This window comes from Carettochelys insculpta, chromosome 24 (assembly GCF_033958435.1).
Source record: "Carettochelys insculpta isolate YL-2023 chromosome 24, ASM3395843v1, whole genome shotgun sequence".
Lineage (NCBI taxonomy): Eukaryota > Metazoa > Chordata > Testudines > Carettochelyidae > Carettochelys > Carettochelys insculpta.
The window spans coordinates 6,248,997-6,269,307 of NC_134160.1; the positions used below are offsets into that span (position 1 = coordinate 6,248,997).

The 20,311-nt window shown below is 44.4% G+C and overlaps 1 protein-coding gene across 2 annotated transcripts; it reads right to left on the reverse strand.

Moving 5' to 3' along the window:
- On the reverse strand, positions 1 to 20,120 carry HDAC1 (histone deacetylase 1). Of its 2 annotated transcripts, XM_074976376.1 has the most exons (14): positions 20,031 to 20,120; positions 15,086 to 15,198; positions 14,093 to 14,210; positions 10,552 to 10,626; positions 9,141 to 9,279; positions 8,480 to 8,621; positions 6,823 to 6,915; positions 6,417 to 6,525; positions 6,106 to 6,246; positions 5,548 to 5,656; positions 5,293 to 5,423; positions 4,537 to 4,683; positions 2,654 to 2,702; positions 2 to 1,820 (listed from the first exon to the last, which is right to left on the reverse strand). In XM_074976376.1, exons 1-14 carry the CDS (start codon positions 20,077 to 20,079, stop codon positions 1,793 to 1,795), a joined length of 1,443 nt encoding a protein of 480 aa, XP_074832477.1. In that variant the 5' UTR covers positions 20,080 to 20,120; the 3' UTR covers positions 2 to 1,792. The 2 variants fall into 2 exon arrangements, with proteins under 2 accessions (XP_074832478.1, XP_074832477.1); XM_074976377.1 differs by lacking the exon at positions 10,552 to 10,626 and having other exon boundaries at positions 1 to 1,820.
- Between the last annotated feature and the right edge of the window lie 191 nt (positions 20,121 to 20,311).

A 20,311-nucleotide genomic window follows, 5' to 3' on the forward strand; every position in this document is an offset into this window, starting at 1 on the left:
ACCTGTAAATAAGATGAGATTACAAAAGTACAAGTCTTAGACTGACATGTCTTTAAATACATATAAATGTGCATCACTTTTTACAAATAGAATACACTAAGCAATCAATGTGTCTAATCTCCCTAGAGAATTCCCCCCCCATTATCAAGCTAGTGATCACTAAACAGCAGTCTACAGAACCAGCAGACCCCTTCCCTGCCTTTTACATCCTCTTATCACAAAGGGTAACAATTCACACCAACATAGAAATGTATCTTTTATTACAAAGATTTTCAAAATAAAAAGCATCTTTTTAAAAAAATCACAATATATTTTCCCCCAAGACAGATACAGTGATCTCTCTCACTTCAGGTGAACATAAAAGAGCTGGAGGAGCCACAGTCAGATAAGAGAGATGGCAGAGAAGAGTACTTAAAAAAATAAAACATTTAAAAATAACCTGTTAAGTTAGCAGCATTACAGTGGAGTTTAAACCTTCAGCAGCGCTCTGTGGGAGGTATAGATACTCTAGTGGAGAGAGGTATCTCCCTGAGAAAGACAACCAGGGAGTAAAAGCTGCCTGCAGAATTTCTGCAAGGCTGGGGACTCAGTGAAGCATTTCACAGAAAGCTCATCCAATGATCAGTTAAGTGAGATGCAAGGTAAAAGCCAATCCTGTTCAAGAGACAGTTGGGGACTGCTGCTGTTCCACTAGAAAGATGGCAGCTGCAGGTTCAAGGGCTCCCCATAGTTACTGGCCTGGACAAGGAGAAAGGGCCCAGCTAAAAACATTTGTGCTTCACATCGGATGAGAATTTTCAGCAAGTGCCATGTTGACAAGCAGTTTCAAGCAGGCTCTTTGCAATTTGGTCTTTAAATGTCTTGGGATTGCTGTAGTGGTTTCAGTCTAGGACCTAGAACAGCACATGATGTAATCACAGGTAGCTGAATGGGGGAAAAAAAGCAGGGAAAGTTAAGCAGGAGGACAATGGGCAGGAATGTATTCACCACCAGCCCTTTGGGGGGGTCTGGTATATGAAGAAAAATATTCTTTTAAGCCCTTCTCTCTCATCTGAGATGTATAATGCTGCCACATTAATGACTTTAAAGGATCCATTTTAGAAAGTTTTAAGTAAAAATGCCAGCTAGTTGGCAGTTTTCACTTTGTGCTATTAGATCTATACCTTACAGCAGGGCACTTGGGCTGATACACCAGGGAATTTACAGATTTGCTTTTACACCGCTTCAACTCCTTCCACAAATCCACTGAAGGTAGACAGCCAACTTGATTCAAGAACTGCATTATTTGACCCTGAGAACTGGCATCAGCTTGCAGTTACCTACTATGGTGCACTTGGACCGAAGACCATAGGAGCAGTTTCTCGCTCAGGCGTACATTGGGAGCTTAAAGTTCTCCCACAAAGTTTCATGGCCATATTTCCACCTGACCTGAAAGTCAGATACTACTACTACTTAAAAAAAAGAGTCGTATCATTCTCCGAGGGACATATTTGAAAGAGAATAGAGAGGAAAATGATTTTTAAAAAACACACCAAAGAGGCAGTGGAAGGCAAGAGTGGAACATCCCTGTTGCTAATTCTGAGCAGCGCAAGTCTGTCTAACGCCTCAGAATCCTTCCCGTCTGCTCTCAGCGGAATGCAGCAAGGAATAATTTACAGTTCTTAAGTCATTTATATATTTATATAGAAATATATACAGAAACATATAAAATATAAATCCTGTGGAATGGGGGTCTACCAGGGAAGCAAACCTATAACTATGTACTGAAAGTTACTGTCCAGCTGCAGTCATCTTAGGCCGATTTAGTCTCTTCCTTTACCCTGCAGAACCAAGAATGGAGAGCGTGTGTTAAAGAACTGACAAGGGAGAATTACACTGTAGTTGTAGCAAAGGAGTGGCACATCAGATACTTTATGCTCAAGCACAGGTGGACGTGGGCTGGTGCGGTGTACCAGTAAGAACCAGCCCCCAGACACAACTGATTTTTTCCTCACATCAGCAGGGTCCGGCTGCAATACTTTGCTGCCCCTTTCGCCCAGAGGCAAAAAGAGACAGTGACCTTAAAACACTAGCCACCAACCAAAGAGGGGAGGGGAGAGGAAGTGGAAGCTACTCTGGGGACAAGGGATTTTTAAAATCCCAGGACTCTTGGCCACTGCTGCAGCAGCTAGGAGCTCGGGGCCCTTCAAATTGCCACGAGAACCCTGGAGTGCCCAGCTTCCACCACTGAAGCTATGAAGGACTGCCAAATGAGGGCAGGGTTGTCTGCCTTCAGCCCAGTCTGAGCACCCCCTTCCCCTGCTAAGGACAGTGTGCCCAGTGTAGGATGCACTGGTAAGATCCAGTGTCCACTTTCACCCGCTGCCTTTCCCACAGATGCACTAGCAGCCAACCTGGTTATACACACACAGTTTTACACACATTGCAAGATATTTTTAAGCACTTCTCAAGCACCTTTCAGCCAAAGACCTCAATGTGCTTTACCAAAAGAGGACCTTGGGTATTGTCTACTATTGACAGACAGAGAAATTCAGGAACAGTCACCTGCACAGAGTACCTGAAAAACCAGCCTGCTTCACTTCCAGGCACCTAAAAGTTACATTGCATCCTAAAGAAGGGAAGGGAATATCCATAAAGCAGAAGTAGGTCTCACCCTTTGGGTTCTGCTTTCTCCTCTTTGGCTTTTTCCTCTTCTTTCTCATCTAGAAAAGAAAACCCCACATAGCAAAGAAGCAGAGAAATAACCATTCAGCGGCTCCATCTGACTGAATCAGAAACCAGTCAGGGAGGTCCAACAAGAGAAACCACTGGTGACGCAGACTTTCCAAGTTACAGTAGAAAAAAAAAAAACACCATGAGAGCTACTCCGCATGTGTGGTACATAGTACATAGTTCAGGTACCCACACTTGAAGCCACAATCTGGGGCAGCAGCCCAGTGTTCTCTCTAATTTTTAACATCCATGGCTGTAATAAATTTTTATTATGAGCACCAATGAATGTGCAGATGTGACCACCAATAGAAACACATGCTGCTCACTTTGGCCAGCTGTGGATGCTCTGCTCATCAGCTGGACAGCACCTGAATCTCTCCTGGGCAGCTGCCCAAACAGCTTATGGGGAATACTGGCAGCCACCTGTGGCCCTCTACAGCTCTGCATTGTCATCCTCCAATCTGCATCATAAATCATCACAGCAACTACAGCAGTTGTCCCAGCAACAAGATAAGAACGAACAGATTGGCAGACAGACTGCTTGTGTTTGAGGTCTACTAAGCTGCCCACGGTTATTGATGATGATGAAGAAGCTGCAGAATGCTTTTGGGTGGCAATGACAAAGATTTTTGAAAACCGGGCAACAGGCTGTATCATACCAGATGTCAAGAAACCCACAATGATACAGCTCAGCCTGGAACCTTTATGCAGTTGTCCTGAGGACTCCACTGAACAGTCAAATTCTAAGTTGGTCACATGCGTGTTTCTCTTTGGAATTGGTTAGAAGTTTCAGTGGCTCAGGCTACATTTGCCAACATGTGACCTGTGGCTTGTGAAAGAGATTCACCTCTGATTTGCAAAACTCCATTCTCTCTACCGATGAAAAGAACCATCACTAATGCCTTGTCAATGAAATAGAGATGCTAGAAGGGCCCCACTGTGGCAAGCCAGTGCAAAGGTAATTAGGACATGTGGCTAGACGCTGTGGTATTCTGAAGGAGGTCGGGGTTACAAAGCCTATAACTCCAAGAGAACAAGATGACACATACTTATTTCTGTCCTTCCCCAAATACCTGAAGGCTCACAGTAAAGCCTCATCATTAGGACTGTTGGATCAGAGTGATGAGGGCCATGGCACAGAAGGCTCAAAGACACTGCCTCAAAGCCCAAGGAATACTGATTTTCCATCTTCGTGGTAACAGTAGGGATGGAGATACAAGGACAGAATTTAATGGTTGCCAGACCAGAGCTGACCTTGGTAAACCCAACTAAAAAATAGAACTAGAGAGAGCAGAGTCTCTTTGCACCTTGGGAAAGAAGAATCTTCCCCAGTCTTAGTGAAATCAGAGCTCTCACAGGGAATACACCAGTCAGTCAGAACTTAAAATGTGAGGACTGTTCGACGATGTCACAGACATGGCAACGTTATTTGTTATCAAAGCATGTCGCACTTCCAGCACCATCTTACCAAAACAGCTTCTCCTAGAGTATGACGTACCACACCAGCAGACTCTTTTCAGGCTACGTTAAGCATTGTGGGCAGTCTCATGCACCACTGTGGAGTTGTCTCCAAACCCCTCATCTCTGTTTGCCTCCCATGCAATCTGGGTTCAAATCTGGGAGCTCCTTTAAGGTTCCCACCAAAAGTGATTCAAACCTCTCATCTCACACACATCAATAGCCAGCAATCCAAAAGATGAATCGCAGAAATATTAACTCACGCAACAAAACCACATCTTTAGTCGCTCCTCACATTACAGAGTGCTGTACATAGGACCAGTCAGGAGCACTCCAACAGACCGATAGTTCCAGGTTTACACCTACCTTTCTTCTCCTCCTCCTCCTTCTCCTCTTCTGTTTTTACACGCTTTGCCTTCTTAAAATTAGCAACGTTTTTGCGACCACCTTCCCCTTCATCTTCAGAGTCTGAAAATTCTTCATCACAGGCTATTCTCTTGTCAGCAGCGCGCACTGAGAGCAAAGAGGGAGAGGTTCTCACAGTCACACTGGAGTCTTTTCCCCAGGGGTCCATAAGGCAGTAAATGTACTTAGGAAAGAACATATGCTCATGTGGAGTGCTCTCCCATGCCAAGAAACTTTACAACTGCACAGCAACGATCCTACTGGAGTAACACCTTGGCCAGCTACCTGCAGCTGCCAAGATCAGAACTGGAGATTTCTCATCATAACAATTACAGGTGCTTTGGATTAGGTTTACTGTAAGCTGCCTAGAGCTACCAGCACAAAAAGGTTAACTAACTTCACAATGGGGAAATCTGACTCTCAGACCCAAAGGACATGAGACAGCCGGCATATAAGTTAGTGTTTTCACACCTAACAGGCGACTTTTGCTAGATCAGCAGGAATCTGTCTTCTGGCAGCATAAAGCGACTGTACAACTTCCAAGGTTCTGTTGGTCATTTCCTCACAGGCGATCTGGCAATACTTTGAGCTGTAATGTTATATCTAGAGTGTCTCATTAGGGAAGTTATCTAGCAATAGTGCTCCTTCGCCAAGTGAAACTTCAGCTCCATACTCCCGATCAAGCAAGGTAAGCTATGCTCACAGTTGGGCACTTACTTGAAATGCGTTTTTCAGGGTCCTCCTCATCTTCATCTCCACTGTCCTCCTGCACAGCATCCTCAGGAATCGGCTGCATCTGGACCCCAGGGGCATGAGGGAGCATGCGCAGATTTTCAAACAGCCGTTGCCTACAACCAGGAAAAAACAACAACAACCACCACCTCAAACACATTGGTGATCTGAAAAGGATTAACAGAAAAAAGCCCTCAGCATATGAGAAAAACCTTGCCAGTAGTAACAGATAACACTTACTTAATCTTCTCAAGATACTCATTGGTGTTCTGGTTGGTCATGTTTGAAGGGCTGATGTGGAGCTTAAAGTCAGGTCCGAAGTATTCAAAATAGTCATTATATGGAAGCTCTGCACAAGAATTAGAACACAAAATAACCTCGACTGGTTACTGGGCTGGTATCCAAGTAGCATACATAACATGAACTTTAATGTGCTATGAGAATACATGGGAGCACTGCCTTTTAGGGGTGACTGGAGCTCTCCTGGGCTGAATGGGGATACTCAAAATGTGACAGTGGGGCGAGACACTACTTGCTTTAACTCCATAGGTCTTTTAATTTCAAAGAGATGGCAGGACACACCAACCATTGTATGCTGGAGGGGAAAAACGGTTTCTCTGAAGGTACTAAAGCAGCACCTGAGAGAACTCTAACACAATAGAAGTTGGCAGCTAGTGCAGGGTCTCAGTATGCTTCACTCTTCTCCTATACCTGCTCAGAGCATTTTAATTTTCCCCAAGTGCTATTACCATATGCACATCCTCCTAAAACAACAAAAAGGCATCACCATACTCTTACCATTTGGAATTTCTGTGTCCAAAGCCACGGACGTCTCGTAAGTCCAACATCTAGCCACATTGCGGATTGTGTAGCCACCCCCTCCTAGCATCAGCATAGGCAAGTTAAAACTCTTCACGAACTCCACACACTTCGCATGACCTGTAGCATAGGGTACGAGACAAAGTTCATAGCCTCTTGAGATGACTGCACAGTAAGTTTTCAATACAGGGAGGGATGTAATCACTAACGCCACCGCATATACTGTGTTTCACACATCTCAAGGCTGCAGCCCTGGTTTGACTTCTTCGCTAGAAGCACAGTATTCTTACCTTTGATGGTCAGATTAAAACAGCCCAGCCTGTCCCCTGACAGGGAATCCGAGCCACACTGCAAGGCAACAGCACTAGGCTGGAACGTCTCCATCACTTTAGATATCACCTGGACAAGAAATCTGGTGTTACATACTCTCTTGGGACAGCGTCACAGCAACACAATAACTCCATGTCAGCAGCTGACATGGAGATATTCCCTGATGCTTCAGATGACTGCTCCTCCCCACACTGGTGACACCGAAGCTCTTAGAGACAAAAGAGTCTACAAGTGACTGGCTGGAATTATCAAGCAAGAATAAACACTAGGGAATCTCAAAGCACAGAACTGCATCTCTCCTCAGAGTATCACTAGAAAAAGATGAAGCAGAATCCCAGAGAGACTCGCTCAGAAAAAGCAGCTTACCGGCTTAAATATTGCTTCATAGGACTCGTCATCAATTCCATCCCGGAGAGGATAGTTGACAGCGTAATACTTGCCCTTGCCTGCACCAATATCCTATTAGAATGAACAACAGGTAAGACCACAGGGTCATCAGAGAAGAAACGCCAACCAAAAGGAAAGTCTGGGATTCCACCTGGTCTACCAGAATCCAAGCTAAGGCCCTCGGGGACTAATTCAGTCTTGGCATAAACAGGCATGATGCCAGTGACTTCAGAGGATGAGCCCTGGGGAAAGTGGCTACACTTGGTCTTTGCATTCAACTAATCAATCTAAACATTACAGAGCAAAGAGAGGGTAATGTGAGGTCAGCGTCAAAAAGGAGTAAAATGGAGTACCTTGGAATTCTGCTGACCTTATGGCGCTTGCCTCAGCATCTAGTCAGATTAGAGTCCCAAATTCTATGTAAAACGTGGGCCTTGTTGAGGGGGCTCACTAAAAAATCCAAGCTGGTGCACTGTGTATCGGGTCCCAGTTACAAGCCAATAGCAGAGTCTCAGAGGAAAGGGCATCCACAAGGAAGGACATTCTCCTGAGACTACCGTGCTGCTTATCCTGGAAAAAACAGTCCCAGGAACAGACACAAAGAGCACCTCACTATGATAGACTACTTAGGAAGGAATGATCGCTGCTGACATATACTGTCTTTGAGCCTGTGAGTTCTCAGCTACACATAAAAACAGCATGCAGTGCAACTCCAGCAGTGCTGCGGGAAAGACTGATTTTATTCTCTCCCGCAGCAAGAAAACTGGCTGCAAGATTCCTGTTCCAGATTCATTACTGTTGGCAGTTACATACAGAGCAGAACATAAATCAGGCTGCAGCTGAATGCCAAGCTGAGCCTGCAGCTTCGACAATTTGACAAAGCTTACATGAGTCTAGTTTTGATATTTTTTTAAAAAATGAAATCTATTCTGTCTACACAGCACACTATCGTACCAAAGAACTTGACCAAAAAAAACTGCAATGATTTCACTCACAGTAGTTTGGCTGCTTCTGGGATTGAATGCCGCAGGTAACAGCAAGTCCATACCACCTCATAACTTAGGACAGGCAACTAAAATTCAAGGGTCAATTTAGGTCAGGAGAATGTCATTACCCTGACTGGTATCAGGCCACGATCCTGGACTTAACATCCCTACCTCTGGAGAACAGCACTACGGCATTGTTAATAATCACAAGCAGACAGGACGACAGTGGTGTCTCATTTGAAAGACAGAACCTCCAGATAACCATTTCCCAGCACGGGCAATGAGGCTGAGCTCTGACTCAGAGGGAAGAATGTCACCCGCTATATCACCAGTACCACTTCCACAGCCCAAGGTGTTCCTTTGCAGGCCTCTCAGTCATGCATTGACATGGCCACACCCTGCATAACTTATGTGATTAAATATGGCCAACCAAGATGTGATATTGAGAATCTCTTTTCTGACCATAACCCCACTATGAGGATGCAGAGTAACTGCATCTGATGTCTGGGTATTGTTACGGTAGTATATATATGAGAGAGTCCACCTAAGCAGTGAACACAGAAACAGCCTTTTAGTGAAATTAGTTGGGCGGCAAATAGATAGAACAAATCAAATTTCAGGAGAAGCTTCTGCTAAGCCTCCATTCTCACCCGCAGATCTCCTGTTCCTGGGAAGTATTCTCCGTACTTATGAAAGGACGCAGTCATGACACGGTCTGTGGTATAAAAGGCTTCCTCCACGCCATCCCCATGGTGAATATCAATGTCAATATAAAGCACCCTCTGGTGGTACCTAGGGTAAGAAGACAATCAAAATGCTTCATTTCTTCAGAGTGGCAACTGTCTTCACCAGCAGAGCAAATGGCAACATAACTTGGCGCTAATCCTCAGGCTGTACGGTTTACCAATCCACTGTCTCCCTATGGAGCCTCTAAGGCACTCATGATGTGGAATACGGACATGCCATGACCGGGTTTACAGCAGAAGAGAGTCATGGGGGAAATCAAGGTGGCTATTGCCACAGCAACAGATCTCGAAGGAACTTTCAAGACTCAAATAGGGAATTGCACATTTTTTGTCCACACCTCCAACCTAGAGTTGCCCCATGCCAGAAGTCTCCAGGATGGTAACCATTAGGGGACACATTGCAGGCAAGCCAATTTTTTGGCCAAGGAAGAAACCCCTAAAACAGTTTGATTAAGCCCTCCTTGTTAGCTAACAGGAAGGAGCCCATTCAGAAAAAGGTGGTAAGGGCTCAAAGAAAATGCAGCAGAACAGACAGACAAAAGGCATTAAGAAATACTGCGCTTACTTTAGGAGCTCCAAGATGGCTAAGACAATGTCGTTGACGTAACAGAAGCCAGAAGCCTCTGATTTCTTAGCATGGTGAAGGCCTCCTGCCCAATTCACAGCAATATCTGTCTGTTGCTTGTTCAGCTTCACAGCACTGGCTGCAGAGAAAAGAATTGCAGGACGTTAGCACAAAAGACAGAACAGATCTTTGACAGGCTGTGGAGAACACACAGACGCAGCATGCTCTATTTGGTCATGCGTCATTCCATATGCCCGTGTGTGAATAAAAGTAGAAATATCAAAGGTCTGAACAACACTGGGTGCCTCATACAAACCAGTAAAGTAAAAGACTCTTAGCTAAAAGGGTGAAATTACTGCAATTTCTCTATAGTAGAAAGATCAGTCTAACATAAGGTGCAGGGAGGGGTTCTACTTTTCAGACCAAGTCTCTGCTTTTGCAGCATTTTGCTCCCGTCACACCTGGAGCTCAGAACATAACTGGGGAGCCTGACTTGAGTCACAGGTAACATGCAATTTATTTCTATTTATCAGTTTGCTACAAGAAGCCTTTCGTACATGTTTTTACCTAGCATGCCCAATTAGCTTTGTTTAGTCCTTTGTATAGATAACTAACTCCCACAAACACCACAGACTGCACAGTTCCACTGACGACAGTGCAACTTTGCATGGATCTAATGGCCAGCACCATAGGATCAGAGCCTTAGTGACAAGAGACCAGAATAGCTACTTCAGATGGGTCAGTCAGCTGAACAAACAAACATGCAGTTTTCTTTTTTGGTGTTTGAGTGTACTCAGACCTTGTATTTCAGAAAATAAGGATATCAGTCCATCTGTAGTAAGCAAAAAAGCATTCAAGCAAGTGCACAGTAAAAGTCTCCAAATGCTGCATTGCTCTGCAGCAAAAAATCGCTAATAAGGATACGAGGACAGGTTTTAGAGCGCTTATTTGAATCTTTCTGCTTTTGCTTTTTTCCTTCTTAGCAAAAAAGAGGCAAGTGGATTTTTTTTCTTGGCAAAACAGAACACCTGCTCCCAGGCTGTGCATACAGAGGTGGAGAAAGCTTTACAAAAAAGCAAGATATCTTTAAATAAACCAAGGTTTCAGCAACAGAGAGGGCTAGCTTTAGTGAAACAAGTCACTCATGATGCTTTCATTCCATACAGAGAAATTCCTCAATATCATTGCGGAAGTGATCTTTGGGCAAGTGAGAATATGGCTAATGTTCAAGAGCCAGACCTTACAGATGATCACAAAGAATTCTCAACCACCAACCAATCTCCATTCCAGTGGGGCTTGAGAGTGATCACAACGTGAGCCCCATTATTTCAAGCAACCTAGAAACATCTCCATCATTACAGAATCAGACATTCTCCCAAAAAGAGAAAGAATATAGGATTCTTGTGCTTACCAACAGACCCTCCTGCAGACAGCTGACAAAACTCAAATAACCCATCAAACACCGGGCAATCTTCCCCAACATTGACTTGAAAAAAAAAAACCAGAGAGAATAAATATTAACAGGTAAAGTCTGCATACATGCAGCAAAGCTTATGCTCTAAATTTAACTTAGGGACATTAACAGGCTCAGGAGAGCAAATATTTTGATATCAGCTAAGAAATTTACAAATATAAAATAAACAAAATGTTCAACTGACAAATAGACAGTCACCCCCTCACTAAAGCCTTCATTGCACCAGCAGCCAGCTGTTCCATGTCTTTTAATCTTTGCTCATCCCACTGCCATTATTGTGACAGCTCACATGAAAGGACAAAATCTGTGCTTAAGATTGTAAAAGCTTTCTGTTCGTAGAGAGATGCTGTTAAGTGCAAGTCCCCTGCTGCACTTGGAGAAGAGACTATTAAAGAATAAAACTAGAATTTCACATAACTGTGGAGCTACCTTAGAGCTGCACCACCTAGTGGAATAAACTATAATAAAACCCCATTGTCAGTTAATTGTGTTAGAAAGTAAGGCAGGACACTACCAATTTAAAAAAAAAAACACATTGTAAACAGATTTCCTTCAGCATGTGACTAGCAACCCCTTAGATTACTGAGACTGAGCATTTTAAAAATTCAGTTTGAGTCTCATGAGGTATGCTATTCACTGATTTTGCACATATACCTTAGATGCATACAAAGGTTCTCAAACCATAGCATTTTCAGGTTGGAAACATTGCAGGGAAACCATTTATTGCAAAGGATTTTTCCTATTAGAAATGCTAACATGATTTTTAAAAAGTTTCACTGGGCCTATGTTTTGCAAAAACTCTTTATATAAAAATCTGTATGTTCTAATAAAGTTGAGGTGCACTTCGCCCTTCGTATTCCGAGGTGGGACCAGGCTAGCTTGAATCTTAGCACAAGAAATGCTGCCTTCATTATTTTTTGTCACCTCCAAAAAGGCTAGAGGAAAACAGCATCTGGAGGGTACGGTTAAATGAGAAAGTTTAAGTCATCTCCACATTTAAATAGAACTTATTTTGTATGGACAGTACAATTAAGAGAATCAAACTAAAATGTTCCAAACTGTACAACTGTTCCAGTGGGCATAGCACGTAGCTAGGGAAAGCTGTTCCCACCAAGTGGGGAGGTCAAAGTCTTCAATTTCTGCAAAAATGTACGCTTTCCATTACTGTACAAGTTAAATTTCTAGCCGCATAATTTTTGAGTCTTTAGACAGATGACAGAGCATCAATGGACTGATATTAGAAACTGTTCAGTACCAATTATACTATTAAGAACCTTGCAGGTGGCAGTGAAACTCAGTTTTTGACAGTGTGACTGCTGCTGCTTGACAGAGATATGGCCTTCTACATAAGCAGAAGCAAATAGGGGAGTCATTCCTTTATATGGAGACCTCTTACCACCACACCCTGCAAATCAGCCAGGACATGAAGCCTTTTACAACAATGTGTGGCTCTAGATGGGGAAGAGAAAAAAATCTCTCTCTCTACAAGCTAAAGTGGGTCAGGAATTCCATATTTTATATGCCCACAAGCTGGAGCCCAATATAATACTACCTAGCTCTTATATGGTACTTTTCCTCAATGGACATCAGATCACTTTACAAAGAAGGTTAGTATCATTAACTGCATTGTATAGATGTGGAAACTGAGACATAGTGTGGCAGAGTGACTTGCCCAAGGTCACCCAGCAAGTCCATGGCCAAACCAAGAACAACCCAATTGTCCAATTCCAATGCCTACCCCCTCGGCCACTCTGTCCCTCACATCATAGTCCCCATAACAGCACCCTGTGGAAATTCCAGCGTTCACTCCTTTCTTAACACCTAAGAACAGAAAGGAGACTAGGCTCCTGGCCAGGCACAGTCCATGTACCTCACCTCCACCCACAATCTTTATGTCTGGCTCTTAAAATTAGTCCTCTGGCTGGGTGGTGATGGATGTACTTTGCAAGTCATGTTGAGAAAGGGACAGTAGGATAAATTGTGAATAGCTTGGCTTTCGTCTCTACTTCAGATCTTAACTTTCACATTTAAATTTCCTTAAAGTAAACCTCTTTCTTGGAAGTACAATACAGAGTATACTGAGTCAACCAGAAGGAGACGGGGGAGGGGCGGGGGGCGTGTTTACAAACTCCCAGCGGTAAGTGGTCGGGTTTATGTAAATACATATTTTAGTTTGTTAAAGCGTATTATTTACCCCAGGAAGTACTTCGGCACACATTACTCACCACACATATTACTCATTCCTGTAGTCGTTACGGTCAAGTGCCTAAACATTGCATGCATTTTGGCTCACCGTTTGAAAGTGCATATAATTTACCCTCTAGACCATAACTCTTTCTAGAGCATTAACAGGGGATTACATATACACTTCATAAAAACAAACACCATGGGCCAATAATTTCTACAGATTTCAGGAGTGAAGAGAACACACACAAACCAATATACTGTTCTTAGTCAACGCTTTGTGATTTTATTTTCCAAATCAGCAATAAACTATAGTTTATTACCTATTACTTGTCGAAAAATATCAGCACTGATCTACAGATAATATGAATAAATATTTAAGATTCCATAGTAGGAAAGCTGAAAAAAGATTTTTTCCACATGGAGAAAGACTATGTTCAGATTACAGATTTTTTTAAAGACAGAAAGGACTATTAGATAATTTAGTCCAACATGCTGCATAATACAGATGACATTGCCGATCACGTATGACACCAGAAATGAAACAAACACCACTTTTGGCATTCAGGGTTTGGTTCTGAAAGCTCTCAATACACAGAACTTTAACTGAAACCAATTTGAACTCAGGGCTTGCAGGATCTAAATCTTTTCAGAACAGAACAAATTGTGAAGCCAGAATTTATAGATCCCGATTCTTGTTGCTGACCGATAAACATCACAGAATACTTTATACTGCTAAGGATATGAATTTCACAGATCTCTAGACATCTCTCTACAAGTAAGACAGTTACCAACAACATACCTCCTATTACAATAGGAAATAGTGACATTGGTGTTTCTAGATTATAAAAATATTACATAGTTCTACATATTCTAAAATAAATATCAGCAGGTAAACAACGACTCTACAGTACTGACTCTGCATAACTACAATGCTGTGGACAAGAACAGTACTTTTGCTTCATAAAAAATCATCCTCCTGATATCTGTTAAAGTTGTTGCCCAGAATGTCACTGTTATTAACAACTCCAGAACTTCACGCTACAAATTGCTTATGCGGAATACCTGTATCCCAGGTATGACCTCACTGTTCCATTTAAAAGCTAGAAAATAACATTAAAGAGCTTCCACCAAACTCAAGATCAGATGTCAGGGGACTGCAATACATTTGAGGAAGATACCAAACTCTGGCCAAAACAAAACAAAGAAGCCTTACTTTGTTAGATGAGCATGAAAATTAAAAAAAAGAGCTACTCAGGTTGAAAGCTGCAACGTCGTATGCAGGTTAACTTACATCTCTGCATCTGCTTGCTGTATTCAGACATGTTATCAGGGCGAATAGATCTCAAAAATTTAATGTAGTCATCACTATGATATTTGGTCATTTCTTCTGCATTTGCCTTGTGGGGGCGCTGTAAGGAGAGAAAAAAGGTTTATTTGACATATATTCCTTTTCCCCTTTCCAATGCCTATTTCCAACCCCAAATTTTACTCTCGGAAGCTAAGGCCAGTGCTATTAAAGCAAAATAAGTCTACTTTCTAAAGGGAACAGGAATGTTACAATGGGAGATTGAGGCTTTTTCTTATATGCCCAGACATAGGAAACAGTCATGGTATCGGGAAAAAACATTCTGGGCTTGTCTACACTACCTCCCTACTTCAAAGGGAGGATGATAAGTAGGGTGTCGGGAGATTATTAACCAGGTGCTGCGGTGCCTATGCAGCACTTCATTAAGCTAATTCTCCCCTGTGGTGACTCCAAAGTGTTAAACTCCAAAGCGCCAACTCACGTGTCTGGGCAGCTTCAAAGTCCCTTTACTCCTCAAAATTTTGGAGTCGGCACTTCGGAGTTGCCCCCGGAGAGAATTAGCTTAATGAAGTGCTGCATGTGCACCGCGGCACTTCATTAATAATCAACCAACACCCTACTTACCATCCTCCCTTCGAAGCAGGAAGGTAGTGTAGACAAGCCCAAAATGTTTTCAATTTATATAGATCACTTGAACTTTGGAACAAAACAAGAAACACCCTGATAAACACAAGACCACTGGAATTCTTAAATGTAACACAAATTTCTCTGAATTACCTTCACCAGGCCCTCGGCCATTCTCCAAGAACATTTTCCAACTGTTTTTCCTCTACCTTGTTTCTCCACAAGTTCCCAAAAAAATGTGGGAGACTATGCATCATGACTTTTTACCATTGCAATACAGAGTCAGTTTGGGAGGGGGGACCAAGCCCTTTCATATAAGCTTCCTACTCTCTCCACGTCCAGGCCTATACTTACATAGATCTCCATTTTTCTGTAGAGGCCATAGTTCAGCAGTAGGTTGTGGGTCATTCGGATCCGGTGCGGTTTCATTGGATGGCCCTGGCCATAATAGTAGTTTCCAACATCCCCTGAAGGTGAGAAGCATTTGGTTATAGTGGAAATGAACATTTTACATAAGAACAGACACACTGGGTCAGACCAAAGGTCCATCTAACCCTGTATCCTGTCTTCCAACAGAGGACAATGCCTGATACCCCAGAGGGAGCGAAAAGAACAGGTAATCACACAAGCATTCCCTCTCCTGATACACCCAACCTCTGACAAAGGCTACGGACACGATTTCTACCCATCCTGGCTAATATCCATTGACAGACCTGACCTCCATTAACTTGTCTAGCTCTTTTTTGAACCCTGTTAAAGTCTTGGTCTTCACAACCTCCTCCGGCAAGGAGTTCCACAGATCTACTACATGCTGTGCGAAGAAAACCTTCCTTTTGTTAGTTTTAAACCTGTTACCCATTAATTTCACTTGGTGACCCCCCTAGGTCTTCTGTTATGGGAACAAGTAAATAACTTTTCCTTATTTACTTTTTCCACACTGGTCATAATTTTATAGACCTCTATCATATCCCCAGTTAGTCTCCTTTTTTCAAAGCGGAAAAGTCTCAGTCTTTATCTTTCTTCATATGGTACCTGTTCCAAACCCCTAATCATTTTGTCGCTCTTTTCTGAACCTCTTCCAGTGCCAATATATCTTTTTTGAGATGAGGCAACCATGTCGGTATGCAATATTCAAGACGTGGGCATACCATGGATTTATATAAAGGCAATAAGATATTCTTTGCCTTATTCTCTATCCCGTTTTTAATTATTCCTGTTTGCCTTTTTGACTGCTGCAGCACACTGAGTGGATGTTTTAGGAGAACTATTCACAATGACTCCATTTCCTCCTCTGAGCAGCATCACTGCAGAGGAAGATGACAGGAGTCATCTCTAGTTCAGTCCCATGTGATTTTTATTTTTGTCGTGGTCTCTGTTCTGAAGTAATATGCATGCTCCTGTCTGCCAAGAAAGGGTGGGCGGGGGGAGGGAGGACAAATCACCTTCCCCCATCAGTGACCCAAGCAGGGAGCCCAAGGCAACCTTCCCTGTGCCGGAGGTCCCTGCCCTGTCCCCTTATCCCAGACAACAGGACCCAGGGATTACTTAGGGTCAAGGTCCAGCTCTGGCGGAAGCGACAAGGGTTGCCTTCCCTCCACCCCGCACTCACTACATGGGGGACAGGGGCAACAAACTGCTCCGCTCTGCTGTATCACTCTCCAGGCCTGCTGCATCTTGGTTCCCCACAGCAGCAGGAAGCAGAGAGCCCCTCTGGTTCCTGCCGTCTGCGGAGAATTGAGGTGCAGACGGCCAGAAGCTCAGCGCTGCAGGGTGGAACAGACAGCTGCTCCTGCTGCCTGTGTGGTGATTGCGGATGGAGGGGAGGTGACCTCATTCCTCCTATCCATAGGATGTCTAGGGTGGCTACCATGGGCACTCCCTAAAGTGCAGGGTCTGGGGCAGCCATCCCAGTTTGTCCTGCATCAAATAATAGGATTTTGTATCAGTGCCTATATATGCATCCAGGCCTATCCTATGGGTGATTCACAGTCAACATCGACAAAAAGAGGCAAGTAGTTTCACAAACCCAAACCACCCTTGGAAGCAAGAGAGGCAATCTGGCCTGGCAGATGACTCAGATGGGAGTAAATAATGTTTCATCATAGAATCACAGAACACTACAAAACTGGAAGGGACCTCCAGAGGTCATCAAGTCCAGCCCTCTGCCCTCCCAGCAGGGCCAAGCACTACCTATCTATATCATCCCTGTTAGATATTTATCTAATAGATCTCAACATTTAGAACTAATTTTCACTGCCCCTGCACACACATTTCCCCTAGTGTAGATGGAGAAAAACCACAATTTGCATTGATGAAGTTTAACTCTCCTTTATAGTCTTCCTTGTCTACAACAAAACTTTTCACTAGCACAGCTCTACAAACGCTGAAAATTAAGTAAATTCCAAGCATTAACAGGACCTGGAAGAATCACAAAGGAAGCTAAAACAAGGAGTCCTGGGGCACCTTAAAGCAAGGAATAGGCAACCACATGTCACCCCTCTTTGCTGCCACCCCCATGTGCCTCTTGCACACTGCAGTCACCTGTTCCTGGCTGGAATGCCATGAATCTACTGTTCACCGTGTTCCAGCTCTAGAAAGGAGAGGGAAGAGTGGGGACGGAGGGAAAACCAGGCGATGTGTGGCTCCTCCAAAAGTGCTAGAAGTAATGGTGGGAGGCATAGGAAGTGTGGGGCTTCAGGGCCCTGGTGTACAACAGGATCATGGAGGAGGGGAACAGCTGGGATTCTGTGGGCAACAGGTCATGTGCAGCTTGAATGCCACCAATTGTGCACCCCTGCCTTAGAGCCTAACTAGGGAACATATAGCAACCAGCAACTTCTAAACACTAAAGTAAAGGCAGCTCAGGAAGGAAAGGTCACTTATCTTATAAACCAGATGAAATGCAATGGGCAACTCACAAATTTGCCAAGCCAAGTTATTTACCAGCTCTCTTTGCATAAACAGTAGCAACCCCGGGGCTTCTAAGGATATGTTCACACTGCACAAAAAGGTGCATTCTTAATTTAGGTTGCTATTTTAATCCGATTTAGCTGGTGAAGACATGGCTACTCTGCATTTACATTAAGTTGTGGGCTCAAGTCAAAGCTTATAGGGAGCTTGGGGCTGAACTTCAGATGTCAGATCTTCACTGTTATTTTAACTCAAATGACCTAATTCAGATTAAACTAAATTAAGAGACTTTTTTTTTTTTTGCATTATGTAGCTATCCCTTAAAATGCTATTACAAGTTGAACTCTACCAACATCCCAGTCTATATATTTGCAAACAACCTCTCCTCCTTTCACTAACAGGCATTATCTATCCCGCCCTAACAGCAGGTGAAAACAAAGTACCATAGTTTTATTAAAAATGAGCAGTCCTGTAGCACCTTAAGGACTAACAAATATAATTACTAGCCCATATATTTAATGAGCTTTCGTGGATGAGACCTGCTTCTTCAGATCAAGCTCATTACCTAGTAAATAAATGTGTTAGTCTTTAAGGTGTTACAAGACTGTTTGTTTTTTGTGAAGCTACAGACTAACATACCTACCCCTCTGAGACTATTTGCCATAGTTTTATTGTTAGGTTAAGCATAAGCAGGCAGTGGAAAAACCATAGTGCTGACCTTCCCTCGTTACCTTGGGAGGAAAAACTACAAGTGCTTTGTTGCCATTTTGGATTTTACAACAATAGAACTAATTCCATTTTAGTTATCATGATGTAGAAAGTCAAACAAACACCACCTATGATGACAAAGCCCTAGTTCATTACTGATCACCCACCTATCAGTACATATGAATATTGTGTGTCTTTAGATTCAAGTGTTACTGTGGACCTCAGACAGAGCTTTCATCCACCATAGGCCACTCACTCAAATAGGTACAGCATTCCCACAAGTAAAACCAGGAGAAACCAGTATTTCCAGGAACGCTGAAGAATGCACTGTTTAACCTTGGAGCATTAATTGGGTACTGATGGTGACACATATGTTGATTTTATGTCCAACACAGACAAATCAGCGGTCGGTGGCAACAGGAAGTGAAACCTGCATGGTAACTGGCCAAACGAAAGGCCCCAAGCCTGCAACAAGTTTACCACTCCACTGTGACCAATGGTGCCCTCTGTGCATGCAGGGGGTGGATCTCATTTTGAAACTAAGGCCTAATGTTGTCAGCTACTGTATTGAAATAAGAAGAAATAAAAGGTCTGATAAACACCTGGAGGAAAGCACTTAAACAAACCTTACTAAGATGCCTGAATGACCACCACAAGCACCAGCGACCCCCACGGCAAGAGGCTATTTCAAATTCTGCCAGTTAATTACCCCGCTTGGACTATAGCCCAGGCAACAGGGCTAACGCCAACATTTGGAAAAGTGCCATGGAACACACAAAGCATTGCTACCCCTACCCAGTACCTACACCTGGCATATGCCTGGAGCTAAACAATACCCCTGGCCACAGAAAAGCAGCTGTCCTGAAAGGGAACAGAAAGAGAAAGCTCTGACTGTTATTACCAATACAGAACTGAATTTTCAAAAGCATCAGTTACACGATACCTCTGCTCAGGTCCTTCCCACTGCCCTATCTGCACCTCAGCACCCCATCCTCAACCCCTGCCGCCCGCAGGCACTTACACAGCATCCTCCTCCTTCTCCTTGTCAGTCCCCAGGAGCCTTCACCAGTATCCCCCCCAGCCTCACCCCACTAAGCCCTTCAACAGCATCCCCTTTCTCCTCATCCTCACCCCTCCCATCACAAGCCCTTCCCCATCCTCAGCCATCCCCCCACAGGCCCTTCCCCCACATCACCTCCATCCTCAACACCATTCTCCGGCCTCAGGCCCTTCCCCAGTGCCCCCTCCTCCTCACCTACCCCCAGCACCCCACTCTTCTCCAGCTCCCCCCCCTGCAGATCCTTCCCCAGCATCTCCCCATTCACATCCTCTCAGGCCCTTCCTCAACCCCCCATTCCTCCTTAGCCTCTCCCCTCCCCCCACCCTCGCCCATCCCCCTCAGGCCCTGCCCCAGTAGCTCCCACAGGCTCTCCCCAGCGTCCCCCCACCCTCGCCCATCCCCCTCAGGCCCGTGAGGGGTCGGGGCGAGGAAGGGGGGTGCAGAAGAAGGACCGAGGGGATGAGGATGGAGGGGGTGCTGGGGAAGGGCCGGGGGGAGGGGCGATGGAAGAGGACGGCCTGAGGGGGGAGGGGCGAGCGCCCCTTCCCCCTCAGACCCTTTCCCGGGACCCCCCATCCCGTGTCTCCCCTCCCCCCGCGAGGAGCGGCCCATAGCACTCACCATCATAGTAGTAACAGACTTTCCGCTTGGTACCCTGTGTCAGCGCCATTTTCCTGCCGCCCGAGCGCACCAAACCCTCCCGCAGCGCAACCGAACGCGCCCCGGGGGCCAAGCACCCCGCGAGCAGTTCCTCCCGCCCCCGCGCGGAGCAGCGGGCCTATCGGAGAGTGGTTTCTGCCCACTACCCTAAGAGCAACCAATGAGAAGTCAGGTAGGGCGGGTTTGTGGGAGTAGCACAGTAGGTAGAGCAAAAGGGTTCCTGGACTGTACCATTTCCAGAG